The sequence below is a fragment of the Aplidium turbinatum genome, chromosome 2 (assembly GCF_918807975.1).
Source record: "Aplidium turbinatum chromosome 2, kaAplTurb1.1, whole genome shotgun sequence".
Lineage (NCBI taxonomy): Eukaryota > Metazoa > Chordata > Ascidiacea > Aplousobranchia > Polyclinidae > Aplidium > Aplidium turbinatum.
The window spans coordinates 48,240,650-48,268,084 of NC_137473.1; the positions used below are offsets into that span (position 1 = coordinate 48,240,650).

Genomic DNA, 27,435 nt, shown 5'->3' on the forward strand with positions numbered 1-27,435 from the left:
ACTGTGTTATCACGTTGTATTAAGATGAAGCGGCAAAGAATTTTGAAAAATTTTGGAATTGTAGCTGTTACGTATCTAGGTTTCGTGTACTGGTACGATAAGTACATATTCGAGTCGGTTTTATTGCTTGATAGCATTGTTGGATCACAAATTGAATTAAGAAACAACCTGGATTATGAAAAGGCCTACGACCTGAAAAAAGCTCTTCCGAAAGAGTAAGTTGTAAAGCTGACATTTTATTCTTTTGTCTGCTATTAATTTATATTTTGTAGCCTTTTTGTATACGCGTCTATTGAAATAGACTGACCCTTGTGCATAAAGGCTTAAAGGATTTTGGATAAAGTCGGAAACTTATTGTTGTTTTGAAAAAAACTTAATATTAATGAAGTAGGCTTATGTGATTTACTCCTTGAGTTAGCTTTTTGAAGTGACCCCCAGTAGGCTACAGTGGTGGCCCCGATTCTCTACATCGTGATCGTAGAAGGTGTAGATCAGATAAGCTACTGTATCATGCTAGCACTAAAATCTACATCTACCATCTACTTTAGAAAATTCCACATTAAAGTCGAAGCAGTATGATATTGCAAGAGATGCACGTGCATTTTTAATGTATGTATGATAACTTCTATAACGATGTATGAAACGGTGATGGAAACGAGTCCTGCTAATCAAAATGTCCCAGTTGCTTTTACTTATGTTTCAATAGCAGTAGGCTTTTCATGTCACTACAATTGAAGAGCTTCGAAAATTTATGAAAATTGTGACGTCTATCAAAGTTGTTTCCATCATAACTGCAACTACGCACACGTATCTGAACACCCAAATGTCACCATTTGACCACAATTCTATCACTTTATTGATTTTGTTAGTAACTTTTGAAATATAGTTTCGGAAGAGAGTTTTCTTTTTGCGTTGGATAATATTGATGCCGTCACATTACGTTTACCGATAAGGATGACTGATTCCGAATGAAAGCCTATTTTTCTTTTGTGTTCTAACCAACCAGTGTTAGAGATTGTTTGCAAAGCACGACATTCAAAGCATTGTTTAATTCATTTTTAATGTTGTCGTAACGTAAATTTTGTGTTATTAAAACTGAAAAATCTTTCAAGAAACTTGTTCATGGTCAGCTATTAGAATAATATTTAGCCATACAATAGAAATTAACGTTAAATCACTGGATGCAATACAGTAAGGCATGTACTGTTGTTATTATTGCCGATTGCGTAGTAATACAGGTAGTAATACTTTTTAAACTTAGTAGAAACTGTGCACAGTTTAACAAACACTAATGTTAAACATTGCATTGCTTTCTTGTAACAATTTTGACATGGAATAATCTGGACACATATGAGAAGTAGATCTTTTCAAGATGTCCTTCAGACTTTTATTAGATAAAGAAGAGCGTTGCTTATTCTTGTTCATATTCAATTCAATTTTATGTTTCTTATCGGAATGCAAAAGAAAAGATGTTGTAAAAATAAAATACAGAATCAAAATCAAAAAAAGAAAAAAGTGGCAAAACCTTACTGGCTCAAGAGTTAAGACGTGCATGCAAAGAAGTTCTAAGGGATATTTATCAATGGATATAATTAGGCATGGCCACCAAGCCAAACAGTTCAAACAAGTAGATAATATTGATTTTTTCAATCGTCTCCTTCCTAAAACAACTGAAGAGTGTCAATTGTAGAAGCAATGCTGGACGACTGAACCCAACAATCACCATAAAAACAAACTCTAAACACACATATTAAAATTAAAAGAGACGGGCTTATAGTTTAAAAACTATTCAAAAGTTTACACAGAGATAAAGTGATTGCAGGGTCGCACAAACGATAGCGAGTAGCGCAAAGCGCTCAACCGAAAAAGTTGTTTGCATAAATTGATAGGCCTACTGCCCGGGGGTATGGTGAGCTACTGCTAACGCCAAACTATTCAGCGTTTCCTTTGCAGGTTGGACAAGCTTTTTATGTCTATCATTGTTCGGACTTTTATACAAGTTTTTTCATGCTGTTTTCTTGGTGTTTAGTCTTGTGCAAAAACTAGGTTTGTATTTCGATAGCCTCCGACTGCAGTTGCATGGGCAATGCTTCTGGATCCACAGAAAATGGATCTTCAACTACCTTTAACTTAAATTGGAAATTCTATTTCTAAGACAACGTGAGTCGTCATTTTTCTCCGAACTCAACAAGTTGGCGTTGGGTGATGTGTTGTGCAAAAATAGGAGAGCGGGCCATTTCACTAACTGGCTTCTGAAAAGTTGTAGCTTTTTTTTGAAAGTTTTCACTGCTCCTAACAACTGAAGTATCAGCAGAGTATTTTCCCTGGCTTCGTGCTGAGATTATAAGAAATTGTGAAACTTCTTAATTCACAGTAACAAACGTTGAAGCACTCATCTTCAGCTCTTCATTGCAACTATTTCACTGCTGTGATGGCATGCTAGATCTGTATATTCGGCAGTCACCTCTTCCAGAAATGTTCTGCTGCAAACCACATACATGAAAGTAGTTTATAACCGAAACTACTACAGACATCACGTGTTCATATTTTGAAACTTTACCGCACAAAGCTTGTTGGTGTATAATGCAGTGGTATGTAAACATGTATTGTAAGTGTAATTACTACGTTTGTAAGTGTAAGTGTACACTTACAAACAGACGTTTGTAAGTGTAATTATACGTCTTCCAATAAATTCTTAAATGACTAAATGAGAGAAAACGCTCCAATATGTTTTTCACACGTAGCTGGCGCACCATCGGTGCAGATAGCCAATACGTCAATAAAGATGCATGCCAGCTTCTTGTTTACGCATTTAATTGTCTTATCACAGGTGTTTTTCCAGGTTGTACGGCCATCCTTTTTTGGTGCGGCCAACAAGTTTTTCACTATGTTAAAAGCATTGTCAACGCCTCGAATATAAAAGCTACAGTAATCTGAGCTGTATCGCGACAATTGGTACTTTAATCCATAGTCAATGAATAAAATCAGCATTAGTTTGGAGGGTGCATCATTGTACAAGTAAAAAAAGGTTGACGAGAACTGCTCTAACCTTTAATTTGTTCTTCCATCTACATCCGCAGATATCCCGGATGTCATTCCTAATCGTAAAATAAACTTCTTTTGTCTTCCTACAATTGAGCAAACCGTTGGTTAATTTAAAACAAGTGTTCATGAGAAACTGTTTCTGATAGACTTGTAAGTTGTGACAGACATGGCTTTTTTATCAGGAATCGGAAACTGAATGATCTTATGGGTTTTTGCATTTACGGTTTTTTTCTTTTCATTAGTTGTCCACAAGCTTACAGGCGCAAAGAACGTGGTAGGCTATAAATCACATAAATGAACTTCTGGTCCAATGCGCAATAGATAAGGGTATCTTTTCAACAAAGTTCAGTATCTTAGTTACCTGTAAAAACGAAACGCTAAATCATCACGTAATGATTAAACAACGCTATGTAACGCATATGTCATGTTATAACGTGGGTCATTAGCCTACGGTAGATATCTTGTAGTGTAGACCAGTGATTCTCAACGTGGTCCAGGTGAACCACCTGGAATTTCTATTGGTCCACAGAGAGTTCTATACATCCTTGATAAAACTTTGACTGCATACAGGTAAACCCTTGACTGCACAGTGCACACAGGTGTGAGAAAGTTATGTAGCATGTATGATTGTATTCCAGCGTGACATAATAATCATGCTTACTTCGTGATTTTTGATCAATTTTTCTGGAAGTGCTAGAAAGGCGTAGGCTTATAGGCTCAGCACTGTTTGAACTTATTTTACTAGTTGATGAGTAGACTATTGAACTGTTCAAGGCGTAAGTGAAGTGCTGCCAGGCCTAATCAATAAATCATATGTTGCAGTAATTGTTGTGGTATTGTCGCCTTGTCGGTACATGAAGATTGCGCTTCTTCACGGCACAAGTTTCTTTAGGGAGAGTAGAGCTATTCGCTGATTTCACTGAATGTTAATTACATTATTTTATGAATGTCACATTTTTTCAGACGCTAAACTAAGTAGCCTACTGTATTCTGCAGTGCTTTCAAATTAACGAAATGTCAGAAGCTCCTGTTGCTAAGAAGGCGAAACTGAGACTACCTTACTATGACATTACCATTCTATTGAAACAATATGTGCATTATGTCTTGTTAGAATAAAATTTGAAATGAAAATTATGTGTATTCAAGTAGTTAAGGTTGAGTTTGCAAATTAAGAGGGTTTGCCTAATTAGTTAATTACGTATTATTTTATTAAGGACTAAGATTGAACACGCCCTTGAGTTTTCTGACCTATGTGCAATACAGTTTCGACTAGTGGCGTTCATGAGAAGTCAACATAGCAAAGTGGTCCATCGGATAGCCTATATTTTTTTAAATGTGGTCCATGGGGCAAAAAAGATTGAGAATCACTGGTGTAGACCTAATCTATAGAGTAGTAAATGATAGTTTAGAATTTTTGGTGGCTAAGTTAATTGATGTTCAACCATAGAACACGCGCATATGAAACTGAAGCCGGTGCAATAGCCTATGGTCTTTTATCCGAACGTTAAAAAAGTGTTAAAAATAGGGATATTTGGAACCATTTGCAAATATTTGAAAAAAAAATTCTTACAGTGCTTCGGCTTGGTTTTGATCTAAATTACATTTCTTACCGTAACTTCTAGTATTTTTTTACTGAATATAATTGGGTTCGATCAGCTGTTGTTAACATCAAGCCCAACACGTCGTAGGTTAATCTTCTGAGCCTTTTCAACCAAACAAGTTCATGGCATGTTTTGCCAAAGATGAGAAATCACACAATTTTAGCTCATTCGTTTTCCCTTTGCAGGTACTGCACAAATATACGTTTTTGTTTTCATTAAATATTAAAAGACACCGTGAAATTTTACGGCGGCTCCGCCTCCAGATGTCGTACTAAAATAAAATCGACACTGTTTAACAACGAATATTGAATGATTCTTCTCTGACCTTTACAATATACATATAGCAAGAGTAAATCAAATATAGTTATTACTATCTGAAGAGTAAGTGTCCCGGTTCTTTCTATCTCTTACCAGGAAAGAGACTTTGGAAAGCTGAATGAAGTAGTTTATTGGGGTATCATACCGTATCAAATGTAAAACAGTCTAATAAGTGGTCAAATAGTAGTTCTACTCGTGAGATGTTAGATTGAAACCCTTGAAACGAATGGTTCAGCCAAGGATATCTAAGAAGGGAATACCGGATTACGAAGGCTTTTATTACGTTTGACAGTAGAAGGACTTTTTGTTTAATGTAAATCAGTGGTTCCCAACCTTTTTTGGTATCGAGGCCGAATTTCAAACTTCAGAGTGCGTATGGAGCCGCATGAAAACACTCAAGTAATTATAAGATAACGAAAATTTTAAAGCATGAAAGCATGTACCACCGAATAGCAACACTAACAAGAAAAATAACACAAATCAATTTAATGTCCAACTTGGCATTGGCTTTGAGCTTTAACAAGTTTGTCAAAGCGAGGCGCAATTGCAGAGAATGCAGTGCAGTAGCTGCTTAAAGGGCGGGGAAACCCAAATTAACTTTGCGAGTTTTTTGTTTCAGCGTGATGTCATTGTGTACAACATGCGTTTTAGCAATAAAAAAATCCAAATTTTGTTGCCCTCGTCTCGCTAGGGCCGCTTTTGTTTGATACCCGTTTGCGAGGTCTGGTTGCGCATCAAGCTGTGATTCTGTTCGCTGTGACGTCACAAGGTACATATAGTTGTGGCCAAAAGTTTAAGACCAGACTTGATTTATGACGATTTTTGCATTACTTCAAAATACTGCATCGGATATAAGATGATGCATAAAGATGATGCAACTGAAACAATATATGATGCAGTATTTTGAAGTAATGCAAAAATCGTCATGAATCAAGTCTGGTCTTAAAGTTTTGGCTACAACTATATGTACCTTGTTACGTCACAGCGAACAGAATCACAGCTTGATGCGCGCGAGACCTCGCAAACGGGTATCAAACAAAAGCGGCCTTAGCGAGACGAGGGAAACAAAATTTGGATTTTTTTTTTTGCTAAAACGCATGTTGTACACAATGACATCACGCTGAAACAAAAAACTCGCAAAAAGTGAATTTGGGTTTCCCCGCCCTTTAAGGTGGTCATCGGTCATCCGATTGCGATATTTATTTTTGATTCTGATCATTTGCTGAAGTGCTTCACATACGTAAGTTGATCCAAATACAGAGGCGTTTTTCTGGGCATTGGTTTTCAAGTTGGGATACTTTCCCTCTGGAACTCGACTCCAAAATTCAAGTAGGTCTTCACTTTGAAATAATTGTTTGAGCTCGATATCTGACTGCATGTCTAGCAACTCCAATTGTAACTTATCAGGAGCAGTGGCCACATTAACTGCAATAGGATTTGATTTATAATGTCACATTGCATGTCGTACCCAGGCCCGTAACTAGGGGGGGCGCAGGGGGGGCGAAGCCCCCCTGCAAAAACGTTGGCACCCCCTGGAAAAATTATGTTAAATTAGCTCTGTTCGCTGACTTTTCAGTTTTACACTCAATTTTCTTGTGTTTAATTGTAAACATTGTGTGTTTAAGGGTGTGGTAGAATCAGTGGCGTAGCCAGGGGGGGTTGGGGGTTGCAACCCCCCCCCCTTTGTCACACGTGTGACGTCACGATATTGAGATTGATGCTTAGTCTAAAAAAAAATTGCCTAATTTTATACAAAACTGTATTAAAAGAGCGAGTTTTGCCAATACCAAACATCTCAGCCAGGAATTAGCAACAAGAAAACATAGAGACTTAGCTTTATTTCCGAAAAATGCCGAAAAAAACATGATCTTATCCTCAAATAAAAAAATATGACCAACCATCAAATTATTTGATTTTTCAAGTTACGCTGTTGAACAAATTGCAAAAGATTTTCGATGCTATGTTGTCAGATAAATTATCTGCATCATGTGAAAATTTGATTGATCTATTTTGCGTAGTTTTTGAGTTACACGAGCTGAAAGTGATAGTGTCGCACCGACCCCCCCCCTCCGCAAGTCATCTGGCCAAAATACGTCACAGGAAATAGGGTTAACATTGTTTCAACGTCTAGAGACGTTGAATTGATGTAAAAGTATCTGATTTGCTTTCTAGCTAGCGGTTGATACAGAAAAGAAAGGTAGCCTATTGGTGTCACATGGTGTTTGAACCACAACCTATCCAAAGGTAGTTACTTGCTTCGACAGGAGCTCGTTCCAACTTGGACCTTCATGCACTTCAAAAACAAAAAGTGTCTAGAACTCCTGACTGATAAACTATGTCACGATGCGTTACAAAACTGATTTGTTTCCATACCTACCAACAATGATCACTTTGAATGAAATAATTTTGCAACAATTTTGATAAAGTGAAGTGATAATAATCGTTTAGTCAAATCGTATTGGTAGGCTATAGAAAAGGTCGTTTGTACATTGCCAAAGGGAACTCCCGTTCTGCGTGACAAACTAAAAGTCGTGGCATAACGATAGGAAAAATAAATACATTTAGCAAGATATCAAATCTTGCAAAAAAAATCTTTTTTAGGCTGATTGTTATTATCATACAAAAAAATCACTAAAATTTTGACTTTTTTCTTCGGCAAAATTGAAGGTTTTTGATATTTTGAAAATGCACGTTTATGTCTAAGCGATTGAAACGGCTTTTTTATGTTGTCAACTAGATTTGCAAGATAAGGTTTTCTACATGTTTTTCTAATTTGTTGGACATGCATTTTGTGTCAAGCTATTTCTTACGCATTAGAAGATTTCTTTCTCTTCAAATTTTGAAATAACTTTTTAGATGCAGTTTACGGTTGACGGCATTACTGCAAAAGCCATCTTTTGTAATTGATACATAACCAAAAACAAAAGGCGCATCAACTACTGCTGGCTGATAGACCACGTAACAATACATCATAATGATGTTTTTCCGAACCAAAGACCCAGAAAACCAATTTTGTTGTATATTAGTTCAGACGTTGAACCAGTGACAAAAAGTGATTTGCTGATTTGAAACAAAGTGATTGCTGTTCCCTATGTGCAAACCTTTTGATAAAAGTAATCAAGTTTTGGCCACAGCTTTCTGGTCCACTGAGGCTACTCTGGTCAATCGACTCACGTTGCAAATAACTTATCGACATTATTGGGTAGACTCACACTGAAGTTGTTTTGTGTAAAGTCTTGCTTGTGAAAAAGTCGAAGTAAAAACACAAAAATGAAGTAAGTTATATTTACAAAGTATTATATTCTTGAATCAACCACAGTTTTGAAAAAAAATAGTTTGAACAGGTTTCATGTAATAGAAACTACAATTGATATCATCGCGAAGGATCAAATAGCTGTGAAAATCACTTCGAGCAATTGTTTGTTATGATTTTCATTTTTCATCATGCAAACCAAGGTGAACCTCAATATCATATTTTTATGCCAAACGATAAAAATCGTTTTTTATTTTTTTTTAGTTACTTTTAGGAGACAAGGAAAACAATCCGTATAAAAAATAATTCAATTCAACATATTTCCCTTATTTTGTCAGATATGTATTTCGTGCAACAATTTTTTAGAAAAATTGCTGAGTATGGTATCGCGTTTTAGATGCAGTCAGAGAATGCAACTTCGCGGTTGATGGCGTTATTACAAAAGCCAATCTTTTGTCACGGAAATGTATTCGAAAACAAAAAGGCTCAAAAGCGGCTGACTGATAGGTTACGTTGCGATACGTTACAAAAACAAGGCATTGATTTCAGATTCTTTCAACCAAGCAAACAACTTTGCTCCAAATGACATAAACATCCAAATTTATTGGGAAAATGATATATGCCTACACCTTTTTGAGGTAAGCTTTTGTGAAAATAAGCTTTTGAAGATCAACATTTGAAAACAAAGTTTGAAATTATTGAGTTGGTCCTAATAGTGTTTCTGCTGAGATATATCAAAACTTTTCAATCCTCGTAGAGAAAAAATAATTTTGTAATCTCTCAAGCAACTGCAAAATTACCATTTAGGTAAAGATTCATTGCTGACAATACAGTATGTGCAATGTTTGTCAAAGCACAACAATTTCGCTGCGCGTGTTTTTCCACAAAAACAGAGCAGTTTAGATAGACGATGTCAAGTTCTTTTCAGTATCCTTCAATCTCTCGTTTTTATAAAAACGTTTTAACAACATCCATAAATATTTATGTGAATATAAGTGTACAGGTACATGCAGAAGTTTATTGGCGGGTCAAAAACTCACTCCTTGTTGCTTTCCGACAAGAAATCAACAAAAAACTTCCCACATCAGTTTGTTTGTTTTGTGAGATAGACTGAGTTTTGTCAAGAAATTTTCCCACTGCTTCTTGTTATAAGTTAGAAACAAAATGTATTGGCCATAGAAAACTATGTAAAATTACATCTTTTTCAGCATGGCTTATCGTAGACTTACTCTCTGATATAATTTCAAAGAAACCCAGATGTAATTAAAAGATTAATCAAAGCAACTCAAAACTCGAGTTTGCAAACAAAAGGCGGAATCATTACGGTCGAATGCTTTACAACAAAGCCAACTCACGAGATATCTGCGTCGCAGTTCCACGCACGACGGCGCTCAGTAATCCTATTAATCCGTATAATTAGAAAACAAAAGGACTAGCTAGTAGCAGGCTAAAATATCCGAGTATGTTATGAAAATCATGTCATATCTCTAAAACTATAGACAATAGCAATGCCATTTCAAGCGGAATAAATACTTGAATAATTTTTAGGAAAAGTCAAAAAATTTCAAAGGTGTGGATTGCGTAGTTCTTTAGTGATATTGCTTTGAAAAGCGCCAAGTCCCACCCGACCCCCCCCCCACAGGACAAAGGGTTAAAAGAGCGAGTTTTGCCAATACCAAACATTCAAATATCTCAGCCAGGAATTAGCAACAAGAAAACATAGAGACTTAGCTTTATTACCGAAAAATGCCCTAGAAAACATGATCTTATCATTTTGCTATGCCACCGGACAGTACCATTTTACAGGAATATTTATACCCACATGTTTGTTGAAAATGCTCTCAGAATGCACCAAATTCAAAGTAATTTTTCAAACTTTTCTGGGGGAGGTCCCCCCAGACCCCCCGCTGCTGAGTGTCGCCTTTGGTGAAGACGCTGTCGGGCTTTGCCCGCCGCCCGTCAACCCCCCCCTTTTTTTCTAAATTCCTGGCTACGCCACTGACTGTTTCTATGATAAACTAGTCTAATCAGGGGCGCCGGAACGATTTTTGACTGGGGGGGCAGGATTACGAAAAAAGGGCACTTTTGTTTACTAAAAGGCCAATTTTTTTCAACTTTTAAGATAAGATATAGCAATAATGCTAATCTATCAGCTCACTATGTATTGAGTAATGATAGCCTACAAGTGTCCCGTATACAAAGAAGGGCATCATGCTATGTTATAACGATGTAACGTACTGTCAAGCCTTAAAGCAGCCGGCGGCCATGACCATTAAGTAGTGCTTGAATGACCGCCGGTGCTACCTTCTCAATCGGCCAAGTTTGGCCGCCGGTCTCTTCTAGCCAATTATCTAATTTCGCAATAGAATGATCGTGGATTAACTGTCGAAAATATGTAGTATCAAAGAGTGACGCAGAATTAGGTCAGCGCGTCATAATCGCCACTGTTGCATTGTGCGGGAATATTTGTTATTGATGGAATATATCCATCTGCAATCATCAGCGCTGTAAGTCTTGTTTGTAATTCCCGACGTTTATTTTAACATAGTGTTAATCCGAAGTGTTAATTTACATCGGCAATATTGTCGTTTTTATGTCGATTCGATGTTGTCGGACATTGAATCGTTGTTAAAAAGAAGAACAAGGTTAGTTGACATGTGAGGGGAAAACATTTTTTGATCATATTTTGCAAAAACTATGCTTCTTTTAGTAATGTCCTTCGCATCATTGAAATACTTATTACCTTGCCGTCATCGTCAACACATGTCGAGCGTTGTTTTTCGTTGCTAAAAAGAATTATAGGGGAGTGGCGAACTTCTTTAAAATCAGCTACATTGGAGACACTCGTGCGAGTGTCGTTAGATAGTCTCGCAGTACTGGATTACAATCCCGATAAAGCAGTTATTGCGTGGTGCAACGATTCTATTGTAGGACGTCGCCCAGGCCCAGACTTCAACAACGCTAAGTGATCATTTTAGCATTGTTGCAAGTTTAATTCTATTTAGCCTACTTGTGCTATCGTTATTTTTATTTTGTATTTTGGCCTCCAAGCACGCAGATTTGGCCGCCGAGAAGGAGCTCCAGGTAGGCCACGATGGCTGCCGAAAAAAAAACGAGTTTTAAGGCCTGTACTGTGTTGCAAAATTTTGTGCCGTAAATATTATTTTGAGGCAAAAATGAAAGATTATAATAAGGCTAAAAGCGAATGGCAGAAATTGTTATATTGCAAAATGTGCAGTAGCTTACATGACTTTAAAAGGGCACCATTGCCCCCCCTGCCCCTCCATCTGCAGAAAAATTGAGGGCAGGGGGGCATTCGCCCCCCCTGCCCCCCCGCTTCCGGCGCCCCTGAGTCTAATGTAAACGTTGTATTAGGCCTACGATTAATGTTCTTACGTGAATATACCCACATTGTGTACAAACGTCGTTTTCGTACATGATTCGGAAGGTAAAAGTTGGGCCCCCTCTAGAATACTTTTTGCCCCCCCTGCTGCTCCAAGCTAGTTACGGGCCTGGTCGTACCCCCTGCTTTGGTGCTTCGTACCCCCAAAGGGTACACGTATCCCTGGTGTAAGATGTAAAATGAAAAATTTACTGACAGTGCAACCTCTACGACACAACGACTATGCAGTTTGTAAACAATTTTGAATTCGAAAATAATTTTGACAAGTCAAAAAATAATCGCCTTAATTATTATAAAGATTTTTTCTTTTTGTGGGATTTTTAGGGGTCAATGAGAGCCGCAAGAAGGCTAGCTTGGAGCCGCATGCGCCTCTAAGAGCCGCGGTTGGGAATCACTGATGTAAATAATCTCTGTTTATAGTAAAATAACAATTGACACCGATAATAAATCTTGTTATGTTAATCTGCATTGCGCTACAGTATTAGCATCAGGCCTGGATATTCACTGCATGCTCATGGTTACTTGAAAATTCAACTACCTGCATAGCCTACTTGCTTTACATCTAGTCTACTACAAAGGCTTGTTAAGAAAAACAGCTTAGCCTACTGGTGACTTTACAACTGCCTTTCCGGAGCTGGTGTACAAGTCTCGGTCTTGGTAAAAAAATACCTTGACGTCATAGACAGGAATCGACCAAACATATAGGGTGAAACTACTTTATCTTTGCTTTACTGTTCACACACTTCAACCCATGAGTCTTGGTCGATTCCTGTCTATGACGTCATGATATTTTTACCAGGGCGGAGACTTGTACACCAGCTCCAGCTTTCTGCAATTTAAAAAAGAACCGTATGTTTAACGCGCTACAAACTGCCGCCTTGCTAGTGTCGTGAGAATAAGGCAATCGCTGCGAGCCTTTGCATCGCTTTCTTTAGATATCCTTGGGTTTAGCAATTCCAATAAATAATAATCAAAATAACTGTGGACAACAATAACTTCTCCACTTATTCAATCGGCTCTGACTATAATAATATCGCTACAACTTTACAATGGAATCATTCACCCTACAGCTCTAACCTCTACTAACTACTGTAATAGTATCAATTCTCATTCAACTCTCTTCTCAGTTACAACTTCTAAAATAACACCAACTCTTATTCACTCCGTGGCTACCTAAAGATACGGCCTGATTTGTCACATTTTGCAGAAATTTCCAAATTTTGCTAACTTTGGGCGAATGTTTAAATAAATTTTTCTAAAAATTATATTTTTACGCTTTCTTTACTGTTTTCCCCAGATGAGTCAGATGACACAATAGATTTTAACATCCTCACATGTCAAAAAACAAAGAAAATTTGATTTCGAAGATTTTAGTCAGACTGTTAATTTTTCAATAACAGTCTGACTTAGCGTTTTTCAACTTACTTTTTCTCATTTGCTATTGCTTCCCCAAAGCAACAAAAAGCTTTTATATCATAAGGAGACAACAAAAAGTAAAAAATCTCAGAAAATGTCAGTCAAACACTAGCAATAGCGGTAATCAAAATCCGCAAAATGTGACAAATCAGGCCGCATCTCCAGGTGGCCATGTTCAGTTGTTCACTCATATCCAATAATTTCAACTTTAATAATAAACTATAAGGCACCATTTATAGCCAATTTGTTTTGACTAGTAACTTTCAGAAACTAATGTTACGTCACAAGAACTCATTATTCTGGTCAACCTTTGCCAGACGTAAACACGTTTGTGACGTCATAAGAGCATACCTTACGTCGGACTGTTTCTTCAAGTTTTTCTCGAATCACACGTGCAAAATTTTTTCTAGAAGCAAGTTGCGCAATTGGGATTTCGTAATTAAAGGTTACTTTAGGACAGTGATCGATAAATCTCTTAATTATCACACAATTGAAATAGCCCACTTGTTCAAAGAAATATAATTTAGCCTGCCACTTAGGTTATACCTATTGATTGTGACACTAAGTTGCTAGAAAAGATGAAAGCTAAAACGAGGTAAACTGTCCAGGATAACAATCAAGATGCCTTAACGGGCAGCTCTTTTGCTTTAATGTAGCGTCAGACTTGGGCCTTTTTTGAAAATTACTTATTATTCAAAGAAGCAGCGGTGGCCTTTGGGGTGGGAAAACTGGACGACCGCCCAGGGCCGGCGCTTATCCAAATTATGCACAAATAAAATTTACATTAAGCACTAGCAGAAAGCAGTAGACTAACTTGTGATGCTGCACAATCTTCAATACAAGCTTTGAGCTATTTTGGTTGCCTCCAAAGAATATTCAACATGTTTTCAGCATCAACAAAATTACAAAACCATGGGCTATTTTGAAGTCCTGTCTTCCATCTCAAGTTGTGCAGAGACCATCAGACACACTATATGGAAAAGTAAAATTTCCTGCTTGAAGGTTCTTATGAAAAATTTTCCTCAACTGTATTCTGTGATCCAAAAGATGCTTTTTGATGCATCCAGTCTAGATCCTCAAACATTTTCAGAAGCACAAAACTTGAAAAATGAGCTTCATTCCTTCAAGTTTATTGTGAGCACGGTCATATGGCATACCGTTCTCAATCAAATTAACATTGTCAGCAAGCTAATGCAGAGTAGGCTACCAGCATGTCACTTGACTCTGCAATCACATTAATAGGCTACAAGGAACAAGAAACTTTGTGTTGGAATATAGAGAAAGTGGCTTCAAAGATGCTATAAAGATTGCTGAAATGAAAGCAATATCTTTTGATGAACTTGTGCACGCTTCCTTTCCAGAAACCCGTCGACGGAAACGCAAGAGATTCTTGTTTGAAGATACAGATGAGGATGCTGAAAGCAACAGAAGCAGCAAGGAAGCATTTAGAGTAGACTTTTTCATTGTTCTCCTAGATGAAACTATTACCATGATGGATGATAGGTTTGAAAAAATCATGGAGTTCCATTAAGAGTATGGTTTTGTGTGTGATATTTGTTTGCCGACCGCCATCACAAAAGAAAATCTGTTGAAAAAATGCTCTGAAGCATCCCCAGAATTTGCTGGAGACCTTGACAGTGAAGAACTTTCCACTGAAGTGCAGAGCTTCACAAGAATACATTCACCATTGAAAACAAAAGAAACCACAGTTCTCTCTGTTCTATAGTATCTATATCAAAACAAGCTGAATGTTGTGTACCCTAGCTTCGTAACTTGTGTTTGTTACTAAAAATATTTCTTACTGTGCCAGTTACTGTAGCTTCAGGGGAAAGATCATTTTCTAAACTAAAGTTGATAAAAAATTACTTTTGCTCTTCAATGAGCCAACAACGCTTGGTTGGATTAGCTGCTGTTTCAATTGAGCACAACGTGGGCAAAACATTGAATAATGCTTCTCTTGTTAAAGAGTTTTCCGCAATAAAAGCTAGAAAGTGCATTTTGTGTAAGTGCTGCAGACGGGTGGTGTAGGACTCGGAGGACACTGGGTGTGGTGGTACAACATAGCATCAAAGTGATGTGAAGATGTCACAGCATGAAATACACCTTTCTCGCTTACCATCGCTGTTTGTTGTTGTATATTTCTTTTGTATATTCGTGTTAATTTCTTTTTGTGTTATTGTGCTTTATGAGTATTTGAGTTTGCGTATCAATTTGTCTATACCGGGCTGTATTGGGGGCCCTCATATTACTTCTTTCCCAGGACTCACAAAACCTTAAGGCCACCACTGCAAAGAAGTATTTGCCAGCATCAGGGGCGCCGGAACGATTTTTGACTGGGAGGGGGCAAGATTACAAAAAAAGGGCACTTTTGTTTACTAAAGGGCCAATTTTTTTCAAGTTTTAAGTTAAGATATAGCGATAATGCTAATCCTTCAGCTCACTATGTAGGCTATTGAGTAATGATAGCCTACAAGTGTCCGGTACACAAAGAACGGCACCATGCTATGTTATAATGATGTAACCTACTGTTAAGCCTTAAAGCAGCCGGCTGCCATGGCCGCTAAGTAGTGCTTGAATGACCGCCGGTGCTACTTCCTCAGTCGGCCAAGTTTTGCCGCCGGTCTAGCCAATTATTTAATTTCGCAATAGAATGATCGTGGATTAAATGTCGAAAATATGTAGTATCAAAGAGTGACGCAGAATTAGGTCAGCGCGTCATAATCGCCACTGTTGCATTGTGCAGGAATATTTGTTATTGATGTTATTTTAACAAAATCTTAATCCGAAGTGCTAATTTACCTCGGCTGGCAATATTGTCGTTTTTATGTCGATTCGATGTTGTCGGACATTGAATCGTTGTTAAAAAGGAGAACTATGTTAGTTGACATCCGAGGGGAAAACATTTTTTGATCATAAGTTAAGGTGCGTCTACACGACGACTGTTTTCTTGCTTAAGCTAGCCAAACTTCTTGTTTCTTTAAGTTAATCGCAGTTTGTGCCGCTTACTTTTAAGAAAATGGGCGAGTAAGCGAGCCGTCGAGAAAAAATACGCTCCAGAGCGAAAAACTGGGCGCTTAAGTGAGTTCTCTTGCTTAGAAATGTTTTTCCCGCCAAAATCTCAGGTCTCCTCTCAGCTCAGTATCCAGACAGGGCAGGGCGGTATCGTTAAAAGATTTCGTTAAGTTTTGATCCCAACCAGTTCTTATTAATGTTGTGGGCTGAACTGGCGGTGACCGTACTCGAAATAGCCCATAGAAAGCACAATATTTTCCAATTTCAAATCCAAAACAGGATCTCAGCAGAAAACCATTGCCACTGTACACTGGGTAATAAAAATAGCGGAGGAATAATCTTGCTGGTTGTTACCAGTCACCCACGCTGACACGAAATTCTGTTTCCAACATTTCAACCTCACTGAGGTGTCTAAATGCTTCAATAAGCAGTAAATTGCGGGTTTGCATGTTTGCATCCTTCGCTTTTTGCAGCATTTTTTACACAACTTCTGGGAAGCCATGACTGAAAGACTGCAACAACTTCAAATGGTTAAAGAACAGTCAGTTGCTTGGTCTACTCTGCTGTACTTTAGCGCGAACTGCTATGCTTTGGCGCGAACTTTTTAAAACGTGACGTCATTGGGGATTAGATACTCACGTGACCGCGATTCAAGCGAGCAAAATCTTCGTCGAGGTTGCCAGTGTAGACGAAACGAGCTTAATCACTACTCACTAGCTTAAGCAAGAATTTCTAAGCAAGAACACTTTCTCGTGTAGACGCACCTTTAGGCCAGAGTTTCCCAAACTGTGGTCCGCGGGACCACTGGTGGTCCGCAACGACTGCACAGGTGGTCTGTGGCGATATGATTAGAAATTAGAAAGTCATACATATACGTTGTACAGTACGTACCCTGGTCAAAGATAATTGCCAAAGTTCTTTACAACTTAAACGATTTCGAAAGCTTTTGCTATCCAGTATCGTAAATCTTACTTGTTTAGTTGTTGCACTTTCGTTGCAGTTTAAAAGTTGTTTACGAAAAATTTTCGTATTCAACATTCTCATTTAACTTGTTGGTGTGGGGTGGTATGGGCATTGGGCATGTTTTTGAGAAGGGATGAAGATGATGTTTTGAGAAGAGCGCTGGAGTTGCAAGTGGGGGGTCGTAGAAAACAAGGAGACCCAAGAAAACGTGGAAAAGGCAAGTTGAGGAAGAAAGCAGCAAGGTGGGCTTGACAAGAGAGGACGCGTTAGACAGATTGATGTAGAGGTAGGGTGTGAAGGCGATTGCGGCACTTGGAGGTGAATTCGGCCACCTTCGGTAACGGGGACATCACCGGATTAAAACTGGACTACTTGTAGAACGCGTATTGGAACTGCGAGAGGAGCTTTCAGTTTTCCTGCAAGCGCGCAATGCTGATTTGGCTTCACTAGTAGCCGATGAGATTTGGCTTGGGAAACTTGCATAGCCTACATGGCAGGCATTTTTAACCTTCTAAACCAATTGAACTTGTCACTTCAGGGAAGAGATGCGAACATTTTCCTTACTCAAAACAAAATAACAGCATTCATAAAGTAACTCAACAAATGGAAAACAAGGATAAATGATAATGATGTGGATATGTTTCCTGTTCTGTGTGGCTACATTAGTCTACCAACAAATCTTTAATTAATACAGATTTGATTTTCCCTGACGTTACACAACATTTGGAATTGCTTTCTGCACATTTCAAGAAGTACTTTTTAAAAGAGACATATGAGAATTTTGACTGGATTTTAAACCCTTTTGTTGTTACAAAGACTGATCTGTCAAGACGCGAAAAAGAAGAATTAGCCGAATTATCATCTGATCGAAATTTAATGCTTAGTTTCAATCAAACAGCTATTGCATCTTTCTGGTTGAGTGTTGTGGAGGAATACCCATTGCTATCTCAAAAGGCCACTAAAATTTTATTGCCTTTTTCCACGACCTACATGTGTGAGACAGCATTTTCAGCTCTTACCAACATGAAGACAAAATACAGGTCCAGACTTTCCGTGGACCCTGACTTACGAGTTTGCCCTTCACAAATAACTCCGAGAATTGCTCACTTATACAAATAAGAAGCAATCCCATCCGTCCCATTGATGTTGTCAGTTTTTTAAATAAACAAAATTCGGTTTTATTCATTTTTACCTTTGCATTGGGGGTCCGCGAATAAACAGATTCACAAATAGTGGTCCGTGGCCCAAAAAAGTTTGGGAAACCCTGAGTTAGGCTATTTTGCAAAAATTATGCTTCTTTTAGTAATGTCCTGCACATCATTGAAATACTTATTTTATTACCTTGCCGTCATCGTCAACACAACATGTCGAACGTTGTTTTTCGTTGCTAAAAAGAATTCTAGGGGAGTGGCGAACTTCTTTAACATAAGCCACATTGGAGACACCCGTGCGAGTGTCGTTAGATGGTCCTGCAGTACTGGATTACAATCCCGATAAAGCAGTTACTGCGTGGTGCTACGATTCTATTGTAGGACGTCGCCCAGGCCCAGACTTCAACAACGCTAAGTGATCATTTTAGCATTGTTGCAAGTTTAATTCTATTTACTTGTGCTATCGTTATTTTGTATTTTGGCCTCCAAGCACGCAGATTTGGCCGCCGAGAAGGAGCTCCCGGTAGGCCACGATGGCTGCCGAAAAAAAAAAACGAGTTTTAAGGCCTGTACTGTGTTGCAGTTGCAAAATTTTGTGCCGTAGATATTATTTTGAGGCAAAAATGAAAGGTAATAAATAGGCTAAAAGCGAATAGCAGAAATTGTTATACTGCAAAATGTGCAGTAGCTTACATAACTTTAAAAAGGCACCATTGCCCCCCCTGCCCCTCCGTCTGCAGAAAAATTGAGGGCAGGGGGGCATCCGCCCCCCCGCTTCCGGCGCCCCTGGCCAGCATAGATAATTGAGTCCTATTTACTTTAGTAGGATCAAGTATCCTTGAGTAAGATGTGCCAACCTGTTAGTGTTATATTTTTTTGTTAAAATACCGTTGATTGATTTTCCGTTAAAGTTATAGTTTCCGCTAGTGATTATAGTTTTGTTAAAGTTTTCGTTAAAGTCCGTTAAAGTATTAAAAGTTAAAGCGAATAAATTATCTCCAATAAGACTCTAATAATGAATTTAAAAATTTTCGATACTTTTTCAGTGGCGAAAACGATGATGCTGGAAAGAAAATTATCCTCGTGTGGACCCCTTTTTTCAGAAGAGTGTTTTTACAACCTTTTCTTTGTGACGGTTGCATAATTACTCATGATGAGAGTGCTGTAGAAAAAGCGGATGCAATCGTGTTTCACTGCGTTGAAACGCGGGACTATTCTTCTTGGTTACCTTTGAAACATCGCAATCCGGAGCAAAGGTAAGATATTGCTCACTACTGGCGAAACTTGGGAGTTCTGAAAATAACACCCATGTATAATCTCATCGAAATGTTGAAATTCTCGATATAAATCCATCAGAAAAGAACAACAACTTGTAACCGAGCGTGAACAATCTTTCCTTTGGTGTTTACTTTTCTCAGAAATCTTTAGTCTCCCAGCATTTACCTGGATGCGGTTCAATCGGGTCAACCCCACTGCTTTTTTTAAAAATACTACTAGTAACTAGACTATAATATGCTAAAACTTTACTGAAAGAGTGAATACCTAATAATAACAATGGTATAGTTTTATTTATTGTCGCACTACATCTGCCAGGGTCTTTTAGCGACAAGGCTCAGATATTTGTTTTATCAAATTTACGATAACATCGCTTTATTACCCGACTTATACTGAGTGCGTTAATACAAGAAAGAACACAATCGGTACCGTTTTTGGAATCTATCCCAGACTGATTAACATTAGAGCCGAAGGCGAAATCACTGGGCCACTGAGCTGGTGAGTGAACACCTAAAAAATGGTCATACTACGCAACTGGTAACAACGTAATGCAGTTAGGACATTTTGTGCAAACATCAATTAAAAATTTTAAAATTATGATGCGGTAGAATACTTATTTTTCGGATATGAGATTAGAGTAACTACAAACTTTTCGATTCAGCTTTGCCGAAATCAAGTTCAAAACCAATGTAGTTGTATTTATTTTTCAGTTGATACGATTCAATGTAAATTTTCACTTTCAGTGAAAACAAGTCTAAATAACTTTTTGCTACCAGAGTTTGTTGACCTGCGTAGTGTGTAGTGGTCGACTACTATCAGTGGCTTGTAATGGTCAAACTAAATCAATACTCATAAAAATGGCAGTAATCAAGTTACATTACCAGATTTGCCAATAAACATAATCGGTTTCTCAAATTAAAATGTGTACCTGATTATTGATTTCGATTAGAGATAAAAATACAACTAGCAATATAAAGTGAATGTTTAAATAGACCCGGTTAGTTTGCAGGAATAAAGGATATATGACGTCCCAGACAACAAATCAACCGTATTTTACATTGATTCAACGTCTGCAGACGTTGAATCAATGTAAAACACGGTTGATTTGTCTGGGATATTATGATAATGAAACAAAATAATGCACCAACAAACTAAATTCAAAATACGTTTAAGAAATAACTCTTGTTTGCAACTTCTTAATTTCTTGTTTTAAACAGATGGGTTTGGGCTTGTGCAGAGCCACCGTGGAATGTGAGATATGTTTTTCAAAAAACTCTCACTCCTTTAAATGGAATTTTCAATTGGACAATGACATATAGAACGGATTCCGATATATTTCTGAGCTACATGTATGAAATACCACAGTTAGACAAGTAAGATATCGAATGTCCACTTTTACAAGATGCTGTTCAATTTAGTTATAAAATGGTTTTTACAATTTCGATCTTTCTTTGGTAACTGCATCAGCAAAATAAATGTACAATGACAGCACTATCAGCTTGTTTGTTTTAACTGATTGGTTACTTATTTTGGTTATTATCGCAAGAGTCAAACTTCCTATACCTAATCAAATAGTTTCTGATTTTTTAGCTCTATCACGGTTTTTCAGACCGTGGCGAAGGCCACAAGACCAAACGGTCGTCAAACCAACTCCGAGTGTGAGACTCAGTCGTTTTTACCTAAATGTTACAGCTGGTACTGCTTTGAGCACTATTGCCACCAGATTAGTTGAAAAGCTGGAAGCATAAGCGATGGGACAAAGCTGTTCAAATCGACACTCAAACCGCAAAGCATGAAGAAGACCATACTGGACGTTTAGAAAACGCCTTTTCAGTGCCTCGTTTCTGCAGATTCCATCCGGAGTCTACAAGCTAAAGGACTACAAGGCATCTCGCTTTGTCGCGAGAGGTGTCTGCTCTCTGGAGAGTGGAAACACCACAATACCAAAGAATCTCTGGAAACTATATTCTAGAAGAGTTTACCGCCGTCCTCCGTCTAGTGAATCCATAAAATTCCCAGGGTCGGACTAGATCTGCTTTAAGCTTGCATTCAATGCTGGCTTGTTTTCCTGGATAAATTTTCTCTTTCTGCTTGTTTTCTGCTCTTTTTTTCTGCTCTTTCTACCACCTCAAAATTCCTAAAATCTGGAGAAGAGCTTTAGTGGTTGTAATCTCCAACCCTAAGAATCCATCACACGATATAAAATACTATCGTCCGATATCCCTTTTCTATAATTTTTTTTTAAATCAACGTTTGGCTGATCAACGCCCGCGTCATTTCGATCATGATCATACAAGACACTTTGAGTTTGGTCATAAAAACGCTCTCTGCTTATCTTTAGAAATGGTGATTAAAACTCAGCGAAGCCAAAACTGTTGCAGCAGCTTTCCATTTACATAGCGGGGAAGCTGATCCTGAGCTATAGTAAGTGTAGCAATGAGAAATCACTGTCTTTTTGCAGTAAAGCATTGGATGAAAGTGTTTTCAGATGAAATTAAGACTTCCACTGTTAAAGTCATGGTAAAATAAAACGGGTGATTTTGGCAAAAATGGAAATGTTTAGGCCATTTCAGGCAGGGTATCCCATTATCTGAAAAAGAAATGATTGTCATTTCGGATTTTCCATGATCAAAATCATGGAAAACAATGCAAGAGGCTAAAAAATTTGAAAAATTTGAATTTTGAACAAGTCTACCCTAGCCCTTGTTTACTTTTTAGTAGAGTGCTATGCACTTGTTCATGTCACAGTTCTCACTGCCACAACATAGTCGGCTGCATAAGCTCAGTGGTAAGGCATCGCTCAAGAGCAGGCGGCTGTGTCTCTGGCAGAACACTTGAAAGCATGCCTGAAGGTGGATACTATGATTGGCTTCCTTGCCTTCTCGTCCACATAATCTAACTCTTCAATCACGTGAAGGAAGCCTGAATACGACTGCAACAACATCGATAGTAGACACTGCCATCAACATCACCACCAGCTTTAAGTAAAAAATCTCTGCTGCTAATTGGGAGGACCATAAATGCTAAGTGAAAGTCATATACCACCAGGCTCTGTTCGTTCATGTCCGATGCCAACCCGCTCCAACCTCGCTCGTTCCTACCGAGAAAGGCAAAGGCGCGCTACAACCATCTTCGTACGGACGTCGGGCTTTTCCGTTCGACCATGCATCAATGAAGACTAACGTTTTCCTCTTGAACGTGGTACTGAGGAACAGAACGCAGACCACATCATTAACGATTGCATTACCTTCAACAAACTTAACCAAGTGGAAGGTCTGCGTGTCTTGGATAATAAAGCCAAAAACTAGCTTTCCAGTGTAGTCTGGGAACGTCGAGAACCTGAGGCACTAAAAGGATTAACTCTCAGCCCAAGAAACTGAAACGAAGAACAAGTCTTTCTAACACGGTGACCCACTGATCTGCACTATCGTAGTACAGTCGTACACGTATGGAACATACTCGTTTTAAAGCCTTGTAACAATTAAGTCTTCCTAACCACAGTGACCCACTGATATTCACTATCGTTAATTTGCTACAACGCTCCAAAGCGAGTATGTTCGGAGCCACAAAGTTTAACTTTCACAAAAACTTAGTTTTAGTTGGTTCTATTTGTCATCTGCAAAGCGTTTTTTGATTTTTTGTGTTTTCGTTAACTGAACTTTATTTGTACACTTTCAGGACAGTTTCTGAAATTATTCAAGATAAAACTGCGAGTGCTTTAGGGGCTTGGATAGTATCAAATTGCCATGTCAGTAGAAGAAGTCAATTGATTACCGAGTTATCCAAATACATAGACATCGATATATTTGGAAAATGTTCTGGACGATCTTTATGCAGAGGAGACTGCGAGAGGGATGTCCTTTACAGGTAAAAAATTCTATTACGGGAATTTTAAAGATTAGCAGTGGCGTAACCAGAACCATTTTACAGGGGGAAGGCAAGGAAAAGGCAAGGCTTTTTCCAGAGGGGCAACATTTTTAGTGATGTCATAAATGCAGGCAGTAGGCCGTAAGCGTTACACAATAATTCACGATAAGGCTTTTGACTGGTCATACGCACGAGCGTAGCCAGCAAAATAATTCATGAATAGCATAAGAGAAGCCTATTATAGCAGACCCAGAGGAGGCCTGGGGGGCCTCCCCCATAAATTTTTGAAAAAATATTTTGAAATTGCGCATTTGGAGGGTTCTTTCAACCTGAATCAATAGTAAAACTTTGTCAAATAATGCTGCAACAAAGAAGGAAAAGTTTATTTTTTACAGCTTTTCAATAGCTTACGAGTCTGTTAGTCGGTTGCATATACAAAAATGTTTCTGGGAGCAATTGCCCGCTATGACTACCCCCCCTTGTCACACAGATTGCACTTGCTGATTCTGATTTGGTTATAAATGAAGAAAAAACGACTCGTTTCTAATGAACGAACATGCTGAATTAAGATAGCACATCATCAATTGTGTCAATGTGTCATATTGTTTTCAGCTGAATCAAGGAAAAGGGATAGGCTATCGATAACCGAATCTAGTTAAAATGGGCGAACTACTGTAAGCTACTGTACTATGAGATACAGAATTTTAATTATAAGCATTTCTTCCTGATTAACATCTCATTAACTGCGTTTTACCGAGGGGAAAGAGGGGGCAAGAAATTTTACAGAGGCAATTTTCCCCCTTTCCCTGCTTGATTACTACACCACTACAGATTATCCATGTGATGTTAATTCTTTTTAAACAAATTTTGTTGGTGAAAGCCATTGTTGCTTAAACTTCCCTTACTCAAAACATGGTATAGAAAAAAGGACAGTGTAATATGCAAAGGACCTGTTTGTTTTTTCTATATTTCTTCATCTTTGGTGACCGGCTAGCTCTAGTGCTTAGCGAAAGTATACATTCCTCGAAATTATACACAAAGTTTCACAACTCTTAACTCTACGTTTAGAAAAAATGTATTTGAATACTTACTGTGTGCATTAGTCTATTTAGCAGTGGCGTAGCCAAGGGGGGGTTTTGGGGGTTACAACCCCCCCTTTGGCACACGTGTGACGTCACGATATTGAGAATGATGCTTTCAGTCTAATAAAAAATTGCCTAGTTTTAAACAAAATTGCATTAAAAGAGCGAGTTTTGCCAATACCAAACATTCAAACATCTCAGCCAGGAATTAGCAACAAGAAAACACAGAGACTAAGCTTTATTTCCAAAAAATGCCGAAGAAAACATGATCTTATCCTTTTGCTATGCTACCAGACAGCACCATTTTACAGGAATATTCGTACCCATATTTTTGTTGAAAATGCTCTCAGAATGCACCAAATTCAAAGTAATTTTTCAGAATTTTCTGGGGGAGGCCCCCCAGACTCCCCGCCGCTGGGTGGTCAAAACCCCCTCCTTTCAAAATTCCTGGCTACGCTACTGCTATTTAGTCTTAACTCTACAGTACGTTTAGAAAGTACGTATTTGAATATTTACTTTGAGTACTAGGCTTGTTAGTCTTAAGTAAACAACATCTTGCTGGCAAAGTAAGGATTCGAACTCCGTTTATAAGCACGAGTGTGAGCTGTTTATTTCGAATAATTTGCAACGTCTAATCCGCCGGTTTTCCATCGATTTCAATACTGAGTTCAGTACAAAAGGACTAAGTTTCCTTGTTTGAAATCAAACTCAATTTTATAATCATGTAAAGTGGGTTATTTTATTTTTAGATAAAATCTAAGTTGAGAAAAGTGTTCCACTTTGATATATCACAACTTTGCTGTATTCGGGATCTAAAATCTTACATGCTTCTGTTTTAGGTACAAGTTTTATTTTGCTTTGGAGAACTCGCAATGCAAAGACTACATCACTGAAAAGTTTTGGTATAATGGTTTGTATAGTCACAGTGTGCCTGTGGTACTTGGGCCATCGCGGCACGACTATGAAATCGTAGCTCCTCCAAATTCCTTCATCCATGTTGATGATTTTGACTCTATTGAATCTTTAGCAAAGTACCTAATCAAACTAGACAAGGATGACAAGTTATATGGGGACTATCTTCGATGGATGTCTTCTAAGGAAAATGGAGTTGCCAAAACTTGGCAAAAAGACGTATCGAGACTAAAACCAAAAGATTCGTATGCAGGCTTGATAGAATACAAAACAACTTCTGTGGCTGATTACTGTTCGCTATGCAATAAACTAAATAAACCCTTGCCTCCCAAAGTTATTAATAAATTAGATGAATGGTGGTTTGGGAAAAACTACAGTATTTACAGCGAGAAGTTTTCCGTGTGTTTACCTCAGTCTGGTCAAAGCGGATATCCTCGTCGATGGCAAGTGACTTTGGGTTACAATTTATTTTTCATTTTTGTATTTGTTATTTGTCTTTATTTTTGTTTAAAAGAACGCGCTTCCTTATGTTATTCATGAAAGCTATAGTTTTTTTCCATCTAAATTGTTATAACTTTAAGTAAGTTTACCGCGAGATGGCACAAGTTCACAATTTTGAGTTAGCCTAACTTATTTAAGACTAAATTTCAAACTGAACAAAAAAAAAAAACAAGCGTGTTAACCGCATGCACTCATTTCGAGTCTCCTACAAGTCAGCTGCTGTAAACTGAGCAAACGACAACTGAGAAAGTGACAATTGAGCTAGCAACATTTCAGCAAGTGACTAAAGTTGGTAAATGATGAAACTGAGCAAGTAACAACTGAGCAAGCCATAACTTGGAATGTAGCAAGTCAGCAAAATGAGTTTAACAAGAGATGTCGCAGCACGTCCGACGTGAGCACGTAAATCTTATTTGCTGACTAGGCGGTAGCTGCAATGTAATTGCTTAGCTAAAGCACTTGCTGAGTTGTTGCATGCCGAGTTGTCCTACTATCCTCATTTCTCATAAGGTCTTTTGTTCAGTGTTGTTTTCGTAAGTCTGCTAAGCATTCAATGCAGAAAAAAACGTTGTACTCACTTATCATTCTCATTCATCGTTGTTACTTTCACTTCTTAGTTTGTTCATCCAGTTTGTGCAGACAACCGAGACTGATAGCTTAGATTGCTTAGAACAGTGGTTCTCAACCTTTTTGTCTTGGTGGACCCCTTTTGGTGTCTTCGAAGCGGTCGCGGACCCCTAAAAATTTCAATTTGAAATGTTGGTATATCGCGTTTCCTTATGAAATCATATGTTACATAAGTTTCAAAGCAACACACTTAAAAGAATTTGCTGAATTCGCAACGCACTTGACGACTGATGAGATTGACGAAATTATGTTATGACTTATGAGCTATATGTTGGCACACAGGATCAAACATCGGTAAGCTGTATGCTCATTTGATGTTTTTCTATAACTTTTATCAAAAGTTAATAGAATACTTGCGACTGTTACAAAGAATTTCTCCCTTTTTTCATTTGAAATCAATATTAATTCGTTATAATCACAGTCATTGCAAAACTGTGAGTGGTGATAGACTGCTGACTAACGTTTGTATTTTTAAATTAATCATTGATCAACAATCTGTTGTCTTAAAAGAATTTAGTTGAACAAAGCCTTATTAAAAGGTTTAAGTAATTTATATGATATTTTAGTTAAGAAACCAAACCTTTGTGCAATGTCCTTAGCAATTTCAAACGACCCACCAGTGCGTTGCGACTTATAGTTTAAGAATCACTGTAGGCTAATACATAAACAAAGCACAAACAATTTTTAAATTTCTTAATTTATCCGTCATGTTGAAAACTCGGAAACTTTCGCGGACCCCCGGAAATCGTTTCACGGACCCCTTGGGGTCCGCGGACCCCCGGTTGAGAACCACTGGCTTAGAAGATAATATAAAACAGATTCTGTAACGGAACTTTGTACAAAACTTTTTACTGTGATAAGCGTTGGCTACGTGCTACTGTGAGCAACATAAACTATTATACAGTAAAAATGGCAGCGGTTCTAAAGGTTTGTTGTGAAGACTGTATGTATTTTTTTCGTTTGTTAATTCGAATATGGACATTCTTGTCTGATGAAAATAAATAATAAT

The 27,435-nt window shown here is 38.0% G+C and overlaps 1 protein-coding gene across 1 annotated transcript; it reads left to right on the plus strand.

Moving 5' to 3' along the window:
• Window positions 1–27,435, plus strand: LOC145765220 (4-galactosyl-N-acetylglucosaminide 3-alpha-L-fucosyltransferase FUT6-like). Its single transcript, XM_082577004.1, has 5 exons — window positions 1–215; window positions 19,209–19,418; window positions 20,655–20,810; window positions 23,116–23,304; window positions 25,226–27,435. Exons 1-5 carry the CDS (start codon window positions 25–27, stop codon window positions 25,836–25,838), a joined length of 1,359 nt encoding a protein of 452 aa, XP_082433130.1. The 5' UTR covers window positions 1–24; the 3' UTR covers window positions 25,839–27,435.